Source organism: Petaurus breviceps, unplaced genomic scaffold (genome assembly GCF_028583685.1).
Source record: "Petaurus breviceps papuanus isolate PSGF00001 unplaced genomic scaffold, PetGlider_PUasm1.0 183, whole genome shotgun sequence".
Taxonomy (NCBI): Eukaryota; Metazoa; Chordata; class Mammalia; order Diprotodontia; family Petauridae; genus Petaurus; species Petaurus breviceps.
Genome location: NW_027185791.1, coordinates 20,244,273 through 20,267,583, shown reverse-complemented (window position 1 = coordinate 20,267,583; position 23,311 = coordinate 20,244,273). Strand labels below are relative to the sequence as shown.

Sequence of the window (23,311 nt, the reverse complement as noted above, 5' to 3'; positions counted from 1 at the left end):
AAACTCCAGAGTTGTTACGGACTCATAAGATAGCCCAGAAGCCCCTGTGAATGCAAGAATGAGGAGACTGACAAGAGGGAGGTTATGACAGAAGACAGTGAGAAGAGGTAGTAATCAGTGTCCACACTCTCTGCTTCCCTGGGGTCAGGTCTGGGCCACGGTCTTGTGTGGTATCAGAATGACTTCAGACAACACCCCCAGTGTATCAGTGTTTGTGACAGTGCTCATCAAGGGAAGTCTCTCTTTCCAACAACAAAAAATGGACTCTTTCAAACTACATAAAATCAGTCATGGGAATTCTCAGCCCATGATGAAGTATTCTTTAGAGCACTGGTTGAAGATAGTTCTCCCAGGATCCCTGTGGCATTTCAGAATCACGTCTCTAAATTTGTGTCTTGTTTCCCATTCACAATTTGGATCTGCTTTTTTGTGTTGCAAGCATAAATCCCAGAATGAAATTTGTATTTCTTTCTCTCTTGAAATAACTGCTTGAGATCTTGCAACAGTTTCCCATTATTGTGCTGACTCCTGAAGCCCTTTTTGTCCTGTAAAATATGTATGTATTTAACTTTCAAAACACATGTATTAACTATTCTGAAGTACAAACTCAAATCTCTGCAGATGATCTAAACAAGCTGGCAAAACACAAAAAGAGAAAAACCTGCAATGTTATCAGTGTTTGATCAGAGATGGAGGTCAGATTGCATGCGGCTTTAATTGGTCTTTAACTGTGATCCTGAAGTGAGTCCTCTGTTCTTTTTCCCACAATATAAAAATCTCACTGCATTCTGCTAAGACTTTTCTTCATTTTCCTTTCATTACAAAAAAAAGGTTAAATCTTGGCATGATGCCCTGACTGCTTAGCGTGCAAGACCAAAGAAGTCAAGAAATTTCCATTCTGCCAATTTAGGCTTGTGTGGGGGAAGCAGTGTGTAAACTCAGACATGCACCGCTCCCTCCTGCCCTCCTCAAACTTTGGTTCTTTAATTTTGTGGTAAGGGGTTCCTCGGATAGCTTTGGCTTCTTGATATTGAACAGATCCTAAAAACAGGGTTCAGGCTTGCTTTCTCTAATCATTTTTCTTTGTAATTGCTTTCACCAGGTAGATGCAAGAGAAGCCCATGGGTGCATCATGAAACTTTTCAGGAAAACTCCCCTCTCAGTGAAAGATCTGCAGGCTGTGGCTGGTGAGAGCCGTGAGGCAGATACAAGACACCCTTATAGTCAACGACTGATCAGGCACCTCCTTCTAAACTTCCTGCTGTTGTCTCCTGAAGGACAGAAGATTGCCCAAGAATTTCTTGTAAGTATCTGCCCTTGCCTTCTAATTTTTAATTGCCAATCCAGGGAACAGCTCTTTGGATGCAGATCCAGGAGGGACCCCAGAGACCAAACAAAAGGACCATGGTCCATCCTCTGTCAAGAATGGCACCAGATTGGGGTGGCTAGGTGGCACAGTGAATAGAGCACCAGCCCTGGAGTCAGGAGGAACTGAGTTCAAATCCAGCCCCAGACACTTAACATAAAAGCTAGCCCTGTGACCTTGGGCAAGTCACTTAACCCCAATGGCCCTCCAAAAAGCAAAAAAAAAAAAACAAAGAATGGCACCAGACTGAAGAACACTGTGCTGTCTAAGAAGGCTTCTTGAAGAAAGAGGGCTTCTAAGAGGACATTTAGTCACAAAGCATTCATCTTGCCGTTCACCTGTGTTGGTGTAGCCCTTTATTATCACAAAGGAATAATTTGTGAATCCTGGACTACAGCTTAAACAACAGAGCAAAGTAAAGCAGAGATCACAGTGCCGTATAACGAAAAGGGGACTGCAAGGAGCCCCAGAGATTCTTCTTCCTAGCATTAGGGATAAACTTTTAGGAAGTTTTTTTTAAGGTCCTTGGCAAGATCAGAAGAATCTGCTCTGAAACCAAAACCCTCTTAGGCCTTGCAGAAAACCCAAGAGCAAAGCCTCTTTTTCTCCTTCTCTCGTCCTCTGTAGGGGCCCAACTGCTGCTAAAACTTGGTTTCTGAAGCACTCTGAATTTCTTTGTGTCTGCGGCATGCCTCATTTGCTTCCAGAATAATTAAAGGCAGGAAAACTCTTTTAGGTTACAGCTTAAAAACACATAAAGAGCTCGGGAGCCCCCAAATAGCTCACTAGCTGCGTCTGAGTCATCAGGGTTGCTTGAGTCTGAGGCAGGGCTCTATTCATCCTCATATGTGCTTTTCAAGCTCTCCAGAGAAAGTGCTGACCGTGTTTCTAACGGCAGTGGAAGGATCTGGGCGCACAGTGGGGCAGCTGTCAGCTAAGGGGCACAGACTTTGTTTTGAGGAAGGACAGACTGGGATGAGGAAAATTAGAGACACCGAGGGAGAGGCCAGTGGCAACAGGAGGTGATGCTCCTGTGAGGGTGCTATGACATGATGAAGCTCTCGAAAAAGAGAGGAATTGTAAAATGCTGAGAAGAATCTTCTTTTCACAATAGTCACAGGGTTGTTGACTAATCTGGTTACAGGTGTGTCTGTTTCCGAGGTGGAGCAGGTCACTGTCACTCAATGTGGCCGATCTGTGTGCCCTGCCCTTCTCTCTCCTCCGTGTCCCAGTCTGTCACAAATAGAGCCCATTTCTCTTTCCACCTGAACCTGTCCTTGCTCCTGACTTTATTCTTTCTGTCTCCTCTCCATTCACACAGCCACCCCCCTCATTTGGGCCCTCCTCATGGTTCCGTTTGAGTGCTGCAGGAGTTTGCTAATTGCCTTCCCTGCATCTGTTCCCTCTCTCCAATCCCTTCTCTACATAGATGTCAGATACATTCCTAAAGTATAGATGTGGCCATGTTGATAAAGCTTCACTCGCTCCCTATAGCTTCTAGGATAAAATAGAAATTGCTCTGTTGGGCATGTAAGGCTCTCCACAGTCTGGTTTTTGGGGCGCAGCTAGGTGGCACAGTGGAGAGAACCTCGGACAGTCAGGAGAGTCATCTTCCTGAGTTCAGATCTAGCCTTCAAAGACACTATGTGACCCTGGGCAAGTCACTTAACCTTGTTTGCCCCAGTTTCAGTTTCTTCATCTGTAAAATGAGCTGGAAAAAGAAATAGCAAACCACTCTAGTGTCTCTGCCAAGAAAACCCCAAATGGGGTCACGAAGAGTTGGATAAGACTGATCATGAACAGTCGGGCTTCAGCTTATCATTTCACCGCCCTCCAGGCTGGTTAAGCATTACTACACCTGATGTATACTTTGTTCCAGGCAAACTGGTCTACACCGTCACCTGCCTCCGTACCTGTGCCTTAGCCCCCGTTCAGGCATGCCTCCTCATCTCGCCGACTCAAGTCCTGTCGCATGAGGTCATTTCTGATCCTCCTTGATCCTCTTCTGTGTCTCCCCCACCACCACCAACGCACCATTATTGCTCTGTATTACATTTATTTAATTATTCATTTGTTTGTTCATTTATTTATTCATGTTTATGATTCCTCTCAGGCACATAAAATGAAGTGGACCCTCCTTGAAGACAGGGAGTGTTTCATTTTTGTTTAAATATAATTTTTTTTGAAAGTAGGAGATAGCAAGATATTTTTTAGACATTTAAAGTGTCAAGTTCTTCAGGAGGACCTGAGTTCAAATGCAGCCTCAGACACTTAACACTTACTAGCCAAGGTTAAGTCACTTAACCCCAATTGCCCTGCCCTCCAGAAAGAAAGAAAAAAAAAAAAGGTGTAGAGTTGTGCACCGTGACCTTTCTTACACTTTGGTTTAATGATTTCAGTATAACAAAAATTGATTAAGTGCCTTCTGTATACAAGGTGCTGGAGATACAATGACAAAAACGTCTGAAGTTTAGACATAAGAATATATTTAAATAGGGTCATTGTGTTATGTAATATCTAATAGACTTCAGTTTCTCTGGTTTTTTTAGTTCTTTGGTTTTAAGTTGACTAAACTATAAAGTGCTTATAAGTGATTTTAAAATTTACCACAGGAAATGTGCCTTAAATAAAAGGTTAAAAAAGTAATTCAAGGAAATGATCAAAGAAGTATTTGGCCAAAAGTAACAATGGAGCGAGCGTGTGACACTTGGTGGAATTGGGAGGGAGGGAGGCACTGATCTGAACCTTGTACTGGAGGGGCAGGTTCTCTATGCTCCCAATCATGTGACTTCATTTTGCCGTGGCCCTAAGAGGTCCAGAGAGGAGCGGGAGCCCACATTTGCCCTCACATTGGGCAGCAGGAACACTGGGTCTCATTGGGCTTCGTGGCCTCTCACCCTTCCAGGCCACATTCATTCACTGTTGAGAGTGAATAGATAATTTGCACATTCACCATAGTTTAGTGGTCAGAAGACAAGAGTGTGTCTTTCTAGCCTTCTTCCAAGCTAGATAAATCTCTGCTATTATAAATACATAAAGCAACATTAAAAATTGATTATCACAGAACCATGGGGGTTTGCAAGGAGAGGCCTTCCTTTCAGTGACCCGTGTTACTTCTTAGGAACATAGACATTTACTGACAAGTGAATGGCTGCTGCATTTCTTTTCATTTTTTTTCCTTTTCTCTTTTCTTGTAAACAAAATCCATTCAGATCTTTTTTTTTTGTAAATCAACAATGAAGCATATTAGAAGGCTTTGTCAGCATTTTCATTGTTTGCTCTTCTGACTTCCATTTCCACGCCTGTCGGCATCTGTTAGTAGCAACACTAGCCTTGCAAGAACGCGCCCGCGGGCCTTGTTGCGCACAAGGCATTTCCTCCTCTCTGCTCTCTTTGCCCCTTTCATTCCTCCAGGGAAACACACATCCTCTACTGTACTCCTGACCCATGGGAATAGGGGAGCGGGCCCGCAATCTGACCTCAGTTTTCCTGAGGGTCAGGGATAACATGGGAGTTTTATGAGGCCTTGGATTGGGCAGCATTCCATCGATCATGTCCTGCTGTGGTGATGCAGCATGAGGAAAAGGGACAGAAAAATACATAGACCCTGCTTTAGTTGTTTCTACTATATTTCTATTTTTAACGACTGGGGGAAGGGGGGAGGGGACCCACTATATTGAAGCTTCCACAGCAAAACACAGCCTTGTGCAGAAGTCCTTGTTAGGTGCTATAAAAAAGGAGCCCTGTGCGTGAATTGTATTCTGAAGTTTGCTACTGTCAACAAGCAGCTCATTCCCATAGAAAAGAATTCAATTCTAGCTCTGAATTAATGCTGCTAAGCTAACCCTGAGACTGATGGAAAGCAGTGACTCAGTGGAAAATCCCAGTGTATCCTCATTAAATTTAATAAATCGGGTCACTTGGAAAGAATATATTCACTGAAGATAATAGAGAAATGCATTAAATGATAAAAAGCCAGTATTTCTCTTCATGCCTCGGCTTCTGAGACTAACAAAACAGAGGCCTCCTGGACAGCTGGCTGCCATCTGGGCCTCTTGGTGCCCGCCATGGTAGAACATGCCTCCTGGAGGCCGTCCATGCAGATGTTCCGAAAACCAACTTTATCGTTAGCAGCATTTGAAATGAGGCTGCAGCAATGGCTGGACTGACCTGACAGAGGCAGCCTGAGTGATGAAACCAGTCATGATTGACAAAGGAGTTGTAGGTGAATGTTTCTGGGGTCCCCAGACTGGGCTTTCTCGTGACTCCTGTAAGATCAGATCTTCTTTTCTGGGGGCTGCCCATTCCGGGTAGCAGGTGGTTCACAGCTGGGCTGCTCTACGGAGAGGCTCTGTGAATAATTCCTGTGTATGTCAGCCAGAGCTGGGGCACTCTAAGCCTGGAAAAGCAAGAACTTCATGTTGGAGCCTTCTTATGATTTCAGTGGGAATCCAGGCCACTCAGATAAGACTGCCTGCTACTCCGATCCTTTCCAGCTCTAGCTTCTGGGTTTAATTGAACATGCAGGCTTGGGGGCTGTGGCAGCGAAGCACTAGACGCCCTGGACAGAAGGAGCGGCCAGCAGGGGGTCCAAATCGCTCCTTGTGGAACAGCCAGAGGCTGATTTGGGATCTATTTCCCCCTAAGAGTATTCACTTCCTTCCTCAATGAGACCTGAAAAGTCAGCCACCTGAGTCTTCCCTCAGAGCAGAGACCAGGGCTATCCCTCTAGAGGATACTCTAATCTGGGAGGTTAATAACGACCCCCGCCGGGTTCCTTTGTACACTCTATACAACCCTTATCACATTTTAGAGTTTGCTAAACCTTCCACAGCTTCCTCTCTGCCGTACACGCTGCCAGCTCTCTCAGCCTCTTTCCCATTGCTTCACAATGCTTCACAATCCAGGATCATTTTATTCTTGCCTTAGTCTTTTCTAGTTCGTCTTAACTTTGTCCCTCATTGTCCTGTCTTCATTCCCACCCGTACTTTCCACGTCTCTGACTCTTCACGCTTTCTCCTCTCACGCCGTCTTTCACCTCTCGGCTCTCTTTTTGCCACATCCTTCTCATTTGGCTAAAAAGTCTTTTGGTCAGTCCTTCTGTCTCTGAATCCGTTTGTCTTCTTTCTTTCTGTTCTGTTACTTATCTTCTGCTAAGTGCTGGGGATACAAAGAAAGTCAGAAAGATAGTTCTTGCTCTCAAGATGCTCATAGTCTAATTAAGGAAGTAAATGACTAACTGTGAAGAAGCTTTGTGCGGAATAGATAGGAAACAATGAACAAAGGGAGGGCACTGGAATAATCAGGAAAGGCTTCCTGGAGAAGGGATGATTTTAGCTGGGACTTGAAGGAAGCCAGGAGGGAGAACGTTCTGGGCGTGTGGGCACAGCCGTTGAACATTCGTGGAATTGGGAGATGGCGTGTCTTATCTGAGAGGCCCGTGTCACTGGTTACAGAGTCTGATGAAAGAGTGAGGCTTTTATATTTGATCTTGGAAGTGATAGGGAGTCACTGGAGCTCACTGAGAGGAGGACAAGTTGAGGTGGGGCAGGGACTTGTGGCAGAGACCAAACAGCAGGTGCTGGCGGCAGTCCAGGTGAGGCAACGAGGCCTGGCACCGGGGCAGTGGGGACACGCATGTGAGAGCTTCCGAAGGCCTTGGTAACTGAGTGTGGGGTGAGGGTGAGGTGAAGAATGATGCCCAGGTTAGGGGCATTGGTGAATGGGAGTGTGCTGGTGCCCTGTGGTGGTAAAAGGGAAGTTAGGAAGAAGAGAGGGTTTGGGGGGAAACCGAATGAGATCTGTTTCAGACATAGTGAGATTAAGATGTCTGTGTGACTCCTATTCAGAATATCTAATAAGCAGCTGGAAACGTGAAACGAGAAGTCAGCAGAAAGCAGGACCCCCCCCCCCCATCACATGGCTGCAACAAATGAAGAATTCCTACTGAATCTCCTAGCTCTGTCTCTTCCGTGCATGCTTATGTGACAGTGTTAATAGACAGTTTTCCTCATTAACAAACATTATTGGAGCCTTCTGTTATGGTACTACGCTCACTGCACAGTCTCAGGGATCATAGCCATAGAGCTAAAAGGACCCCAGGGAGAGCTGGTAGGGACCCAAGGGTTCACTGAGGCTGCAGAGGAGACCGAATCTGAGAGAAGCGAAGTTACCTGCCTAAGGTCCCATAGATAGTCAGTGGGAGAGACTCCGGGACCCAGTGTTATTTTCACTGTACTGTGCTTTCTAGATACCACTGAGCACACATGAAGCCACACATCCCAAACTTTCACTCCCTACTCTCCCCATGTGAAGAGGCACCAGCCCTTGCCCACTAGACGTGGTAACAGCAGCAGCTACTCTCTTCCTTCCTACCACCCACACCCTCGCTGCTGCCACTGCCCCTGGAATTGAAGGGCCAGAGAAGGAGGCAGCCCTGAGACCCAGAGTTGTGATGGAGAGGATGCTTTCCCAGGTTTCTGTGATTGAGAATCTAATTGTCCAAAACATCACATACAGAAATCAGTCTTTTTCAAACCCAGGACTCCCTACTATATTCTTGTGTCTGGAAATCATGTATTCCCACTAATCTTCCCCACAGCTGAATTTTTATTTTCTTTGTTGTGTGTGTGTGTGTTTCCCCACTAATTGACATAGGAAAATGTTTGCAGGCACAAACAGAACTTCTTAGTCCTCTGGGCTCTATTACATAGAATAAACATTTCTGTGTTTCTTGTTTCCCAGATGGTTAGCGTGTTAGAAATCTTGGACATGTCCTTAAGACATGACCACAGGTGAGTCATTAGCCTAAAAATATCCTATTTAAGGTTGCTTGGAAATAGGCAGAATTTTCCCTTCTACTTTCAATATTTTCCCCTTCTTGCCTATGTTTGAACTTTAAAGCAAGGCAACCACACATTCATCTGGCTTTACCATTGCAAATATTCCAAGTGCTTACAACAGAAATTCCATCAAATGTTTTTCTCTTAGAATGTTCCTAATTTGTATGTAGCCTTTTTTGAGCCTAAAATATTTCAAAGCTAAAGCTTTCTATGGAAGAGGGCGATCATTAGGAAATGACTTTGCTCACTTTGTAATATTCCTGGCAGAACTGAGTTTCCTCATTCTCAAAACAAAATAAAGGAATGGAATCTTTTGCTCTGGGATTGGGAGAATAGATCGCTGTTTTTGGAACTAGACATGAATGCCTTAACCAGGTAAAAGACGGCTGATTTGTCAGGAGATGTTTTCAGTTGCCTCTTTTCTGCTTCTGTTTCAGACAATTCAGACTGATGAACTGGCCGACGAGTTTTTGAATCTCATTGCCCATACTACGTACAGATGGAACCATCTTGGTATTGAAACCGTCAGGCCGGGAAGGCTGGCAAGAGACCTCCTTCAGGAACTACAGTGTCACAGAGCAGAAAGTGCCTCATTGTGACACCCTTATCACTGTTGCCATCATTCTTTGTATGGCAGGGCTTCCTCCACGTTTATGGGGAGTTAAACTCCATGGCTCGGAGTTATGAGGGTAGAAAGTCAGTCAGCAGGCATTTATGAAGCACTGACTGTCTGCCAGGCAGTGTGGCTGCAAGTCCAAGAATGGAGCGACCCCTTCTCCCACGTGGCCCAGGTTCTATGGGGGGAGGGTGTGATACAAAGAGAATAAATAAGAATCTACACAAAGTAATTAAAGATCAGGCAGTTTGGGAGAGGGAACACTAGCAATTAAAGAAATCAGGAGGGCTGCATGTAGCAGGCGGAGCTGAGACTCTCAGAGGAAGGGCCAGGCTCACGAAGCAGAGGGAGGAAGGTGTGCAGGCCCACTGAGGCAGAGAAGAGCCCAGCCCCGCTGTGACACGGAGGGCCAGCAAGGCTGCAGACAGCTTTGGGCCAACTTGGTGGGACTTTAAAAGCTAAAGGGAAGAGTTACAATTTATGAGCTAATTTTGTTTATTTGCTTGTTTGTTTTTGCTGTGAGAGAGGAGGGATGTCAGATTGTCAAATGTAAGAGATGTTGTAAAAGTAGTAATAAGATTTGGCAGCTGATCAGATACGTGGGGGAGGGGAGGGTGAAGAGTCCAGGATGATGCCGAGGGTAAGGACTTGGGAGGGTTTGGGGAGAGAGAATGAGTTCTCCAGGCTGTCCCATTATGGAAGCCCAAGAAAGAGGCTGAGGCTGCACCTGGGGGCGTCACCTCCACAGGGCTGAGTTAAGTGAATGGGAGCTGAGAAATCAGAGAGAGAGAGGGAAGCCTGGGACGAAGCCCTGGAAAATGCTCTTCGTTAAAGGGGCATGTGCGGACGATGAGCCAGCAGGGGGTTAAATCTGTAAGAACAAAACCATTCCCCGTCTGATAAATAGTTAAAGGATAAGAATAGGCCGTTTCTAAGGAAGAAATTCAGGCTGTCAATAGTGATGTGAAAAATGCTCCAAACCACTAATCATGAGAATAGTACAAGTTACTCATCAGATCGATAGAGCTGAGCCCGAAACATGACAAGCGCTTTAGGGACTGCCCGCAGACCCCTCAGTGCACTGTTGGCAGAGTGGTGACTTGGTTCTCTTATTCTGGAAAACACCTTAAACTGCTTAACGAGTCCTCTGACCCAGTGATAGCACCACAAGGCCTAGCTCCCTCCCCCAAAAAATCAGAGGGAAAGAACTCCCTGGTCACTGACTCTAGCAGCTTCCTGTCTCCTGTTGGGCCTTCAGAGCCTACCCCTTCCCAGCTTTCCAGTCTCCTTACATCTCAGTGCCCCCCCCCATGTAGACTGCCAACTGGGGACACAGAACCCTCCATCTCGCCTTTTCTCTGGCTGCCCCTCCTCATCTGCCTCTCCTGACTTCCTTCAAGTCCCAGCTAAAATCCCACATTCTAATGTAAAGGAAACTTTTTCAATTTTTCTGAATTCTAGTACCTTCCCTCCATCGGATATTTCTTCATTTATCCTTCATGTAACTTATTTGTACCTAGTTGGTTTTATGTTGTCTCCCCCTGTAGACTGTGAGCTCCTTGAGGGCAGGGAATATCTTTTGCTTTCTTTGCATCCCTAATGCTTAGCACAGTGCCTAACACATAGTACGTACTTTATAAATGCCTGTTGACTGATACTCAAAAAAAAGGATACACCTCTTGTGGTGTCAAAGCACTTAAACTAAGGGGGTACCCATTAATGAAGAAGGGATGAATAAATTAGGATACGTGAATATAATGAAACATTACTGTGCCGGAAGATTTCATTCAGATCTAATTCATTAAATTGTCATCTTTGAGGGCAAGAGCTGTCTTTTTTCTTACATTTGTATCCCTACTGCTTAAGTTTTTATTAAATTTTTATTGACTGACAATAAGAAATAACCAAAGGGATAGTTTCAGAGAAACTTGTCAAGACTCAAACTGATATAGAGGGAGGAAAAGCCAGGAGAACAATGTATGTAGTAACAGTATTGTGAAGTCAAATGACTTTGAAAGATCTAAGAACTCTGCGCAGCACTATGACCAAGCATGATTACAGAGGAATGGTAGGGACAGTTTACCTACAAACACAGATACACACACCCACATTTGGAGAGAATTTATTTTTGCTTGACTTCATAGTTAGAACAAAAGTTTTCTTTTTCTTTTTTTCCCCTGAAGGAGTGGGAAGAGGTGGATGGAAAAGAAAGCAGATTTTTATTAATTAGAAAAAAATAATTTTTAAAAATCATGTTAAGTCTAGGGGATCTTTTTATAGGAGCTGAGACCAGGAAATACATAAAAACCAATAAAAGGGACCAGGTCAAGATTAGGTCGTGGTTCAGAATTCTGAGGAACATGAACATCTTTAGCCATCTTAATTCCAATTCAGAACATAGCTAAAATACTGTAGAGGTCATCAAGCCCAAATATTTCAATTTACAATAAGTAAACTAACTCATAGGAAAGTTAAGCACTGTCTACTGGTTCCTACCAGAGGTAGGCCAAAAATTTAGGTTTCCCATTGGACTCATGTCTGGCATTCTTTTGTTATAGGAGATTAAAAGCATTTTTTAAAAATCTGTCTGACTTGAATTTAACCCTTGAGCTAAAATCTAATTTGTCATTCAGTGGTAATATTTTTTTTTCCTTTTGGAAAGATGTACACATAAATCTTTCACCAAACTTAGCCCACATTCCCTTCTTATTCTGACCTTAGCTTACAACCTGATGTTCCCTTTCTTCTAGTCTCAAGCCTACACAAATTTCTCTGAGGAGTTCTGAAAAATGGGGGACTGCCTGCTCTATTCACCTGAATATCCCAGTGACTGCCTGCTCACTCAGCAAGTCCTGGGTTTGAAGGAGTCTGATTTTACTGCAGCCAGACATCTTAAGTGGGCTTTCAGAATAATCAGTCTGCTTCCTGATGTGGGGCACCAGGGGCCTCTTTGCAGGTCGGGGAAGCATTCCTTCAGGCAGATGGTAAAATGGACAAGATAGTCATCAGTTTCTACAGAGACCATTTTGCCCTGACCTGTGTCCCATCAATTAGTTGTACTACATTTTTGTTTATTGGCAACTTTGTGTTTCTGACCCCCATTTTCTGAGAAGAGATTTTATATGTTGGGGGAAGCATGTTGGTAGTAGCATAGGCATTTAGGCAAGTAAATTGCATTTTCTGTTTAAGAAGGGGACTATGAAAAGATGTCAGTCCTACATTTGCCATTAGGCAAAATCAAACAGAAGAGACTGTGCTGTCCCTATGTTACCGAGAGGGGGAGGAAAAACCCTGAAGAATTTGTCCAGTGGGAACAAATGTGAGGAATGTTCTTCCTCATAGAATCAGGAATCTAAAATTATTTTGCCTTCCAAGGAAGAAAGGAAAAGAGTTTTTCATTTAGTTTCACCCCCAGTCTCCCTAGTTGGTTCTTTAATGAAACTTTTCCTTTAACACTATTTTAGTGGTTTTGATTTTCTTTTCAAAAATGCATTTCTTGATGGCATTGATCACCAAGCTATTGGACATATATTAGATCATGAAGATATATTTAGCGATAGCGACTAGAGCTATAATTTCATTGGTGTAAGGAAATTCCCTCTATCAGTTCAGGCCAGCATCTTCTCTGCAACTTAAGAGCTGGCTAGATCACTGAGGGGTTAAAGTGACTTGTCCAGATCACTTCAGTACTGCCTTTCAAAGATATAATTATCTAAAAATAAATAGGCAATATAAAGCACTGTTATAATGTGCTGTTCCACAAATTTGCTTATGCCTTGGGTCAAAAATCATATCATTTTGGATTGGATGATGTATAATCATAATTCTCTAATCCAAGTTTGTGACTATTGTCCTTGCCCTGTCGTGCCAGTGGTCTCTTTTGTATTTGAGTTTTAGGTTAAAGGAATAGTTTAATCAAGAATGAAATTTTCATTCATCTTAATCACCCCAGTATATGAATCTGCCTCCCTCAAAGAATTGAAAATTACATGGTTTTTGCTCAAAAATGGTCAGTCAAATGTGTGACATTCCATTGGACCAGAACTCCTAACACACAGTAAGGACCCTAAGACCTAGAAACAGCAGGAGAGAAATGACTTTCTAGACTCATTTTTGTTGGCCCCTAAAGGAAAACGTCTTGCTTGCCTGTTCCAAAATAGGGTTACTGTTCAGAGATACTTTAAAGGAAAATAGCCCATAAGCGCCATCTGTAACTTTAAAAGGAGACATCTGCACTCACATTCCTTGAACTTTAGTCAGCATAGTAGTTATAAATCTTTGGTATTTTTATTGCTCATTCACACTGCTTGTCTTATTTCTAGCTTTAGAAATCAAGTTTTTCTCAAAAATGCTATTGGCTGCAATCAGCTCTAGGGACATCAGAAGACAGAAAGTGGGAGCCCACTGTTACAGAGGCTGCATGAGTATCCATCCCTACAATGGAAAAATTTCAGAGCCGTGACCCCAAATTTTCCAAGTATAAATTTGAAAGTTACAAATATAAAAGATTTATGGGTCCGTCCTCCACCTGAGATCATTATTCCTTTCCCCTCTCTACTTAGCAACCTGTTCTCTATAGCCTAGTGGGGAAAAAAAAAAAAAAGAAAAAATGAAAGATTTCCTAAGGTCTCTCTTCAAGTTGTTGCATCCCATTGGCAAATCCAAGCTTTTGCAGCTAATTAAAACAGTATACTCTTTGATTCTTTTCCCTTAAATTAGCATTTGCCTTTTTACATGGGATTCTCAGTTGCTCTCAGGTCCACCCTATCAGTGAATACTATTTCCAGCTTATCTTTTTGGATAAAGGATATTTTATATCCTTTTATATAGGAAAATGTCGTAACACTTCAGTTTTTGAAGATTAAAAAGACTAGAATTTGGGGAGTCCGATCATAGAAGGGTCATAGAATATGAGCTGGAAAGAGTGTGAGAGGGCAACTGCAGCCTCATTGTATGGTGAGGATCCTGCCCACACAGTAAGTGCCAGGGCCTGGATCTCCATCTAAACCTTTCGAACTCCAATCCAGTCAGTCGTGCCCTGCTGCCCACCTGCTGAGCCCAAGTGCATCAGGACTTACTGTTACGTGGAAATGGAACTAACTGCCCTTCCCTTGAATGATTCCCAGACCTCTCTGGCACACTTTCTTCTCCATTATAGTTGTTGCTGTGTCTCAAAGGAGAAGGAAGGGAGAGGCTGATGAACTTGAGAAAGGCGATCATTGCTACTATGGCTGTGAGTGGTGTAGTTGCTGCCTAATTAAGGATGATTATCTGACAAATTCAACTCTTAGCCTTCTTTACTAGATTAAAAAAAAAGCCCTCCATCAGTATTTTTAATGTGGCTGGAAAGTATCCAAGGGACTCGGCTTAGAAAAATTAGGGACAGGAGAGCAAAGAATGTTTCAGAGCATGCTCCAGATCCCTTCTGTGCCCCTAAACAAAAGCCAGGAAACAGTTAAGACCTCAAATGTTGTCCTTTGTTTTCTGCTGCTATGGAAGGAGTTTACCCTCAGGTGAGCAGACTCCAACAGAATCTGGCCCTCAAGTAAGTAATAAGGATGTGCAGTCAGTTCTGTGATAATATTGGGGGAAGGAGGTGAGAACCAAGAATACTGACTTTTGAATGTTTGCCCTGCTCCCTCTTTCCCAACTATTAGGTTTATTGATTATGTTTATTATTAACGCTCTGTCTTTCATTAGAGATACTGGGGAATCAACTGCATTTCCTTTAACCCCTAAGAGGAAACTCTCCAATAGCCTGTCTTGTTCCTTGTCGCTAGTGAAATAAAAGACAGGGAGACTGGACTGATTCTTCTACACCTACATTTGTGCATATGTACATCTCAGCCATCTCCATGCCTCCTCTTATCTACGAAATGCGAAGGTTCCTTCTGCTGCCATCATGAGGAATTGGAAGCCAGAGACATGTTTCTGTGGCATTCTGTCTGTGATCATCCACGTAGAACTTCCCTTTTCCAAAAAGGACTTTTTTGCTGGCTGCCTGGTTGGGGTATGGAGTGGAGGTGGGCTGGTGTAGTTCTGAGGTGGAAGAAATGACAATTTGGATTTCTTAATCATTTAGTCCAAGAGGAATTTCAGGTTTTTGTTGGAGTTGGTATGTTAGAACTTGTTAAGTCTTTCTCTATTAAGTCAGCTGTCTTGGCCAGAAAGAAGTCCCACCGTCTTTTCTGAAAAAACAATGAGATCATATATGTATACCAACATTTCCAGTTACAGTTGCTTTCTCCATCATCCCCTGAAAAATGGCGGGGCCCCTGAAATGTCTTTGTGCCTATACTCCAACTAGCAAAATCTGCCAGGCAGAAGAAAAATGCCATCTCCTTCTTCCATAGCATCCACTGGTGCTACTCATGCAATGAGAGTCCACTTATTCTCTTGCTGAACATTCCTCTGGCCTTGGGAAGTCACCAAAGTCAAACTCTTCAGTATCTACTTCTAAGTCTGGGGGAAAAAAAATCAGTCCTCTCATGAGGTTGAATAAGATCACCTGCCCCAGTCTTCCGGTATCTGACACATGTATGGCCATCGTCTCTTTGGTTATATCTTCCTGGTGATGTTCTTTTATCAAACTGTTATGCCTTCTGTCCCTTTGGCCCTTTGTCTTCCCATGGTTCCATCTTTTAACAGTTGTGCTTCCCAGGCTTCTACCTTCAAATCTGTGCCATCAGTGAACCTTCTTGCTTTGCTTTTATGGCCCAAACACGAGAAGATGCACTGAAAGTCACAGAGTTTGTGTTGCCCAGGGTACCCTCAGGTTATTCTCCAAAGACCTTTACTTTTCCCAGCAACTGTCCACAAATCAAATGTTCATTTTTATCATGATAACATTTGTGGAATTATCCTTTAGCTCAGGCCATCCTTGCAGTCCTTTGTTTAGCACAGTCATTCTGGATCTTCTCTTGAACTGTCATTCCTCATTCTAATAATCTCAAATATCAAGCAATCCAACTTGCATCCTACCTTGAGAAGGCAATTCCATGTTGAATAATATTTGCTAAACTTGGGGGATTCTGTGTCAGCAGTTAGTCCAGGCCAACAGTGCTCATCTCAGTTTTTGCAAGCACTCCTGATAAGTGATTTCCCTTTCTTCTGTCCTCACAGACTGCCCCAGTTTTAAAAGTGAGTCCTCTGATACTTTACATCAAATGATACAATCTACCTCCAGTGTTTCTCAGGTCTTTAGATGTTGTTCCAGTTCCAATCTCGACCATTTGCACATGGTCTGTCCTGGATTATCTGAACACTATGACCAAAAAATGACCCAAGACATCTCATTTCAAGAAACCTTCAAAGGAAACTGCTCGGATCTCTTAGAACCAGACGACAAAGTAGAAATAGAAGAATTTACAAGTCTTTTCTGGAAAGAAACCCCAAAATGAAAATTCCAAGAAAAAAAGAGCAGCACTTACCACTATAAATGAAGCAAAGAACACAGAATACAGTATTCCAGAAAGGCAAAGAAGATCAGTTTACAGCAAAGCCAAGTATACTACTGGGGGAGGGGGGCCTTTAATGAAATGAGGATTTCCAAGCAGCATTCATAATCAGAGATAAGAGCTGTAGAGAAACTTTGAAATGTAAACACAGGAGTAAAAAGAAACATAATAAATACGAATGAGTGATGATAAAGGACAAGGACAAACTGCTTACATTCAAAAATGGGGAGGTGATACACATGTCCTTTCTGAACCTTATCATCATCAGAGGTCATAGAGGAAGTCTGACTTGACCAAGTTTGAGAGTGGTTCTGCTATGTTCTGATCTTTAGAAAAGAATGTAAAGAGAAGGCAAGAGGAATATACTGGGGAAGAGGGAGAAGGAAAGAGGAAGTTACGGGAAATTATCTCACATAATGAAGGTAGACAAGTAGATATCGATACTAATAAGAAAGAGGGTATGGGAAGGAGCAGTTGATACGTGAACCTCCCTCTCATCTGAAGTCGTCAAAAGAAGGAAGACACACACACTCATGGAGTTCAGAAATATTTCACTCAACAGAGAAAAGGGAGACAGGAAGAGGAATTAGAAGGTGGGTAGGTGATGGGGAGGAATCAGTCCTCAACCAAACAAACTACATAGGAAAAAAGTTACAGTTCTTTTTGAGGTAGCAAAGAACGGGAATCAGAAGGGGTGCCCATAAATTGGGGAATGGTCAGACAAGTCATAATACATAAATGTGATGGAATGTTATTGTCAGAAAATATGTATTAAGTACCTACTATATGCCAGACACTGTGCTAAGCATTGGGAATACAAAAAGCAAAAAAGACAGTTCCTGCCCTTGAGTTCACAATCTAATAGGGGAGCCCACAAGTAAACCAGTATGTATGAACAAGCTATACACAAGATAAATAGGAAATAACCAAGAGAGTTAAGGGCACTAGTATTAAGGGGTTGGAAAAGACTTCCTGTAGAAGATGGGACTTAGTTGGGACTTAAAGGAAGTCTGGGAAGTAAATGGGTGGAGATAAGGAAGGAAAGCATTCCAGATAGGGGGGACAGCCAAAGAAAATGCTTGAGCCAAGAGATAGGTCTTGTTTGTGGAGCACTAAGAAGGCCAATGTCAATGGACCAGAGTAGGAAGATGTAAGATGATTGGAAAGGTCAGAAGGGACTGGGTTATGAAGGGATTTGAAGGCCAGAAGTAAGAGGGAGCTGTTGGAGTTCACCGAGTAGGGGTGGGGTGCCGTGATTGTATCTACACTGCAGTAAAATCACTTTGGTGGCTGAATGGAAGATGGACTGGATTGGGGAGAGATCTGAGCTGATCAGACCCACCAACAGACAACAGTCCAGGACTTGCCCCAGAGGACAGGAAGTTTCAGAGAAGAGAAAGGAGCCTATTCGAGAAATGTCGCAAAGGTGAAATCAATAGAACTTGACAACAGATTGAACATGGGCCTTGTAAGCAGTGAAGGCTGCCAACCTAAGGGCTGGGAGGATGGTGTGGCCCACTTCAGTAATAGGGACTAATACGTTTGTATGGTGTCAATGTTTAGGGGGAAAGAGAATGGGTTCGGCTTTAGATGTGCTGAGCTCATGTCTGTTCAACATCCCGTTGTGGTGAGCTCTTATCAGTACCATGACCAACTACAATTCTAAAGTGAAGAGGTTTCCCACTAAGAGGGTTAGGGGTGCTTTGGAGACCCCAAAATACCAACATGCCAGGTCCTTCCGAATGAATTCGACTCGAGTCTTCTCAGCCAAAGAAAAGTAAAGTTTATTAAAAGTTTACTTGTATTGGACACAGAGTAAGCCTATTCTAGGTCATTCTATGGCGCTGTCACAGAAATGGAGACAAAATGGGGTCTTATATACAGAAGGTTGTGGGAGGAATCTAGGGGTGGTCTAGAGGAGGAGTTTGGGGAGGGTCTTCAGGAGGAGTTAATGAGGTCAATGAGTGATTAAGGTTGGGAAGTCGCTGGAGTCTACCTGAAGACCACAAACAATGGTGGGCTAGGCCAGTTCAAGGGTGGATTGACACTCTGATAGGCTCAAGGGTGGGAAGTCTAGTAACAGAGGCTTGGGCTCAGTCACAATGTAAAACTTATTGCCTCATGCAAATGCCTCATCACATGGGATGATTTAATCAAGAGTGCAAGGGAAGTTCCCAGAGCCTGTACCTCATTTTTCCCCCCTCAAACAAATGGGACCCAAATTCCTTTGGGGTAAAGGGCAAAGGTCTCAGCTTTTGAAAGTGCTTCCTGCTGGCAAGGGGTCGTAGAGCTGTCCCTGCCTCTCTTGGTCCATTCAAGGGGGTCAGGCTTCACATTCAAGGGATCAGACTCCAGAACAGGGATGTAGCCAGGTGCAGTGGGCTACAGAACTTGGATTTAGTCCAAGATTTGCATAGCTTTAGTGGTCATCCAAAGGTTAATGGCTTGAACCCTGGAGGAGACAAACCTGACAAGGAGGTTAAGTAAACAAAGACCAAACAGGCACAAAAAAATAGATAAAAGACAGTATCCCTGGTAGGAATTAAAGATGACTGTGGCAAGGCCAAAATGCTGTCAGATATCCCCTTCCTTTCTAAATTGTTCCATGGACATTTAGCACATGGAAAGCAATAGCAGGCACAGAATCTAATAATTTTCAAAAACAGGCAACAATTCCCAAGCCCTGTTCTCTCCTTCCATCATCATAGAGAGTGAAAGGTTTTTCCCAGATTGGATAAAGCTGGAGTGGTGGTCAATTGAGTTTTCAAAGTCTCAAAAGCTTTCACCTGGTGGTCTGGGCTCCACTCTAGACAGAGTGAGTCAGGGCCTTGAGTAGCAATTAATGGTTGCAGTCCCTCCCAGGCCTTGGGTTTAATTGGATATAAACCACTCTGGGTTTATAAACCACTTTAGGATCTAGGAGTCAAACAAATGCTGGCGTGGCAGAAATAGCTCACCTCACTTTTATCTGATAGACAAATAAATCAGCACACAAATATTTTAGTGTAGAAATACATCAAATTCAACAGAGAAACAAATGGGGATGAGAGTTGTCAAAGATAGAAGGGAAAGAAGGGTAAAATTGTTGAATCATGGTAAGTGGATATAATGGAATGTTAGTGTTAGAAGAGATGATAAAAGAAATTATTTCAGAGAATCATGGGTAATAACTGATGCAGAGTGAACACAACCAAGATTACAAATCATAGAATATTTTGAAAACAATTTTGAAAGACAACAGTTTTGATCAGTACAATGACCAACTGTCATCTTTCCAAAGGAGTGATGAGACATGATACTCATCTCCTGACAGAGATGTGATAGACATAGGGTGCAGAAACCTATACATTTTTTTAATATGGTCATCTTGTGAATTTGTTTTGATTGGCTATGCTTATGTTCTAAAAGGTTTTTCTTTCTCTTAGTTTTTTTTTGGGGGGGAAGAGTTAGGGAGAAGAGTTAGCAGTAGTAATTCACAAAGAAAGGTATACTGAAATTTTTTTTAATGCATAGAAGGGTTCAAAGGGAAACAGATAAGCTGACCAGTTTTGAAAGTAAAATGTGGAATGTATTATATACTTACCAAAAAAAAAAAGAAAAGGCATAAAATAGAAATTCATAGTTTTTCTACAAACCTCCTTTTGTATTCTATTCTATATGTGGAAATTATATTTGGCACTTAAGTTGAGAATTTTAAAATAAAATTAATTTTAGAAGATAGTGGAAGAATATAGGGAGAAACCGATGAAAGTATTTGATTGACTAAAGAAAGCTGGTCTAAAGCTGTCAATTGACAGGTGCCAGTTCTGAAGAGTTCCTATCAAGTATTTAGATCATATAATTTCTCAACAAGATGTAAGCATCAACCCAGAGAAGAGAGATGAACTTCTTACCTGGTCACATCCAAGGAACCTGAAAGAGATAAGAAACTTTTATGAGGTCTGGAGGCCACAATCACAAACTTGGTAAGAATATGCTATGATCTAAACCACTGAATGATCTCACACAGAGATACGATGTTAGAAAGAACCAGAAGGAGAAGGGCAAGAAAAGAAAATTGCTCTAAACCTTATGAAGCCATTTGGATATTGTTGGACAGAAAAATGTGAACCAGTTTTCAAAGACTTGATCAGTTGCCACCCACATGTATCTCAGAAAGCCCCCTTTTTTTTTACTGTATACTTAGACTAATTTGGAAGGTTTGGAAGAAGTCTAGAGCCAAGAGAGTGATGGTCACCAGAAACCCATTATATTTGCCAGCTGACATTGAGATGAGTAATCTTGTTCACATACTGAAGTTCTTGGCTGTGAGGTGGGCTGTCCCTAAAGAGTTCAAAGATGATATGTAAGCATCCAGTTTTCCTCTATGGATGGATATCAATACTCTGACATATCTTGGCAAGTGCCGAATTAGATGCTATTTGCTGGAGGCAGGTGGGCAATATTAGCTAAGAATTTAATGTACACTACTTACCAGAGAAGACTAATGGGAACATAGATGCTCTATACCATAGACCACATGACTGAAATACTGATGATGCCTAAAGAAGGCATGAAGGCTACCTACCAGTGATGCTCAGGGTGCTGGGGCACAATTTCAAAGAAGCACAGCTGAGAATTCAGGACTTCCACAGGTAAGTGTGCCAGCACTGCATCTAAACTTGGTTTCACTAAACCAACCTTTTTTGCCAAAGTTGTTTAGGGCTGCCTAATGGGAAGAGTGGATGGCCAATGAAGTATGCAGAAAGTAATGTAAGTAAAAAACAACCACCAAAACAAGGAAGTGAAGCTAAAGGAGGCAACTTCCATTCCCTAGATGACAGCTTATTGTTGAGATAACAGCAGAAGTTGAAACTATGCAACAGATTCCCAGAGGGGACACTAACATGGTACCAGGAAGCAGCTGGTATTGCCAGTGCATCTTGCTGTATGGTCATGAAAGCACCATATCATGACTTTGGATACATGGATCAAAAGAGAACCCTAGAGCTAGTAAGAACCACATTTTATTAGTCAAAGGTGGTAGAAATCATTAAGTACGAACCTAAAGTTCTCTATGTCCAAAGAAAAATGTTATCAATGTGTGCTTAATATATTGAAAATATGTGTACTAGGAAAACATTAAAATTTGTCCATGATTTTATCTCTGGGGTGAAAAAAGATGGTAAAAGTATAAGATATGCCATAGTGGAGACCATTTTTTTTAGGAATGCACAGAAATATTTGATCAGTCTATTCCAAAGAGATCATATAAAAGGGAAAAGGACCCACATGTACAAAAATAGTTATAGCAGCTCTTTTTGTGGTGGCCAAGAATTGGAAATTGAGGGGATGCCCATCAATTGGAGAATGACTGAACAAATTGTGATATATGAATGTAATGGAATACTATTGTTCCACAAGAATTGGTGAGCAAGCAGATTTCAGGAAAAATCTGGAAAGACTTACGTGGACTGATGCTGAGAGAAATGAGCAAAACCAGGAGAACATTGTACACAGCAACAGCAACACTGTAAGATGGCCAACTTTGATAGACTTAGCTCTTCTCAGCAATGCGATGATCTAAGACAATTTCAAAAGACTCATGATAGAAAATGCTATCCACATCCAGAGAAAGAATTATGGAATCTGAATGTAGATCAAAGCATACTATTTTCTCTCTTTTTTGTTTTTGTTTTTTCTTTCTCATGGTTTTTCCCTTCTGTTCTGATTCTTCTTTCACAACATGACTGATGTGGAAATATGTTTAATATGATTGTACATGTATAAACTAAATCAGATTGCATGTTATCTTAGCAAGGGGGGATATTTTAGAACTCAAAATCTTACAAAAGTGAATTCTGAAAACTAATAATAAATTTAGAAATATATATTCAACTAGAACCAAAAATATTTCCACTGTTGCCAAAGTAATGTGGGAGAATCATTCCTTTGTCTAATTGTTTCTGGAGTCCCTGTAAGCATCCATTCTGACCAAAGTACTCACTTTGAGAGCAAGTTACTCAAAGGTTTGGCAAGGCTCAAGAAGAGTGGATGTTACCATCCACAAGGAGGTCTGAGCATTTCAATCACACATTAGGAAGAGACCTGATGCCTTTATACCAAACTTGCTGAAATTTGGGTGAAACACATTCCTACCTTTATGTATAAGATGGAGAAGATACAAGTATTCAAATCTAGTGCATCTCAGTTAAGAGAGAGATTGAAGAAAGCCTTACAAATAGTTATAACTTCAGTTCAAATGAACTGAGATAGGAACAAAGTATAGCATGATGCCTAAGTTCATTAACAACAATTGCAGCTAGATGATGAGTTTTATTGAGAAACTTTCATGTTTAGGGAACAAAGAAGTTAGCTGATTGCTGAAAAACTAACTCATATCAAGTTGTTGGGAGACTGCGCAACTTGTCCATTTATAAAATGGTGAGAGAATGATGGGGTCCCTATGAAGACAGTTCATCTGTTTATTGCAAAAAAGGAGAGTTAGACTCTGATGAATAGAAGAGAAGAAATGACGGACAGATAGCTAAGAAACTGGTAGAAAGACTGAGCTAGATAAAAGGTCCTTGCCTAGGACTCAAAGGGATTCCACTTTATTTTTTTTGGGGGGGGGGGCAACTGGGGTTAAGTGACTTGCCCAAAGTCACACGACTAGTAAGTGTGTCAAGTGTCTGAGGCTGGATTTGAACTCAGCTCCTCCTGACTTCAGGACCAGTGCTGTATTCACTGTACCACCTAGCCGCCCCTGGGATTCCACTTTAGATGAAGGCAGCAGCTAAGGGCTGAACCCAGAGACAACACATTTTCTGCATAAAACCCCAGCTAGATAGACCCCTGGGGTACAGAAACAATCTACAGAGTTTAAAAAATGTTCATAGTCAATATCCTCATAAAAAAAAATCCAAATAATTTAAGTTGAAAATTAAAGCAACTCTGGGGTTATACTCTATACCCATCAGACTGGGAAAATTTAAAAATCTATCATCTATCTATCTATCTATCTATCTATCTATCTATCTATCTATCTATC

General features: G+C 42.2%; 2 protein-coding genes across 5 annotated transcripts in view; one reads left to right on the top strand and one right to left on the bottom strand.

Moving 5' to 3' along the window:
* Positions 1–10,649, top strand: part of FANCC (FA complementation group C) — a 209,323-nt gene extending 198,674 nt beyond the window's left edge. For all 4 annotated transcript variants that reach the window (XM_069088002.1, XM_069088001.1, XM_069088004.1 and 1 more), the window contains 2 exons: positions 1,103–1,303; positions 8,646–10,649. In XM_069088002.1, coding sequence (XP_068944103.1) covers positions 1,103–1,303; positions 8,646–8,807 — 363 coding nt within the window. In that variant the 3' untranslated portion in view covers positions 8,808–10,649. The remainder of the gene's footprint in view (positions 1–1,102; positions 1,304–8,645) is intronic.
* Positions 10,650–18,043: 7,394 nt separating this feature from the next.
* AOPEP (aminopeptidase O (putative)) overlaps positions 18,044–23,311 on the bottom strand; it is a 567,977-nt gene continuing 562,709 nt past the window's right edge. The window contains exons 17-18 of the mRNA XM_069087991.1: positions 20,175–20,193; positions 18,044–18,748 (exon numbers count right to left, since the gene is read on the bottom strand). The gene's annotated coding sequence lies outside the window, so the exon portion shown is untranslated. The remainder of the gene's footprint in view (positions 18,749–20,174; positions 20,194–23,311) is intronic.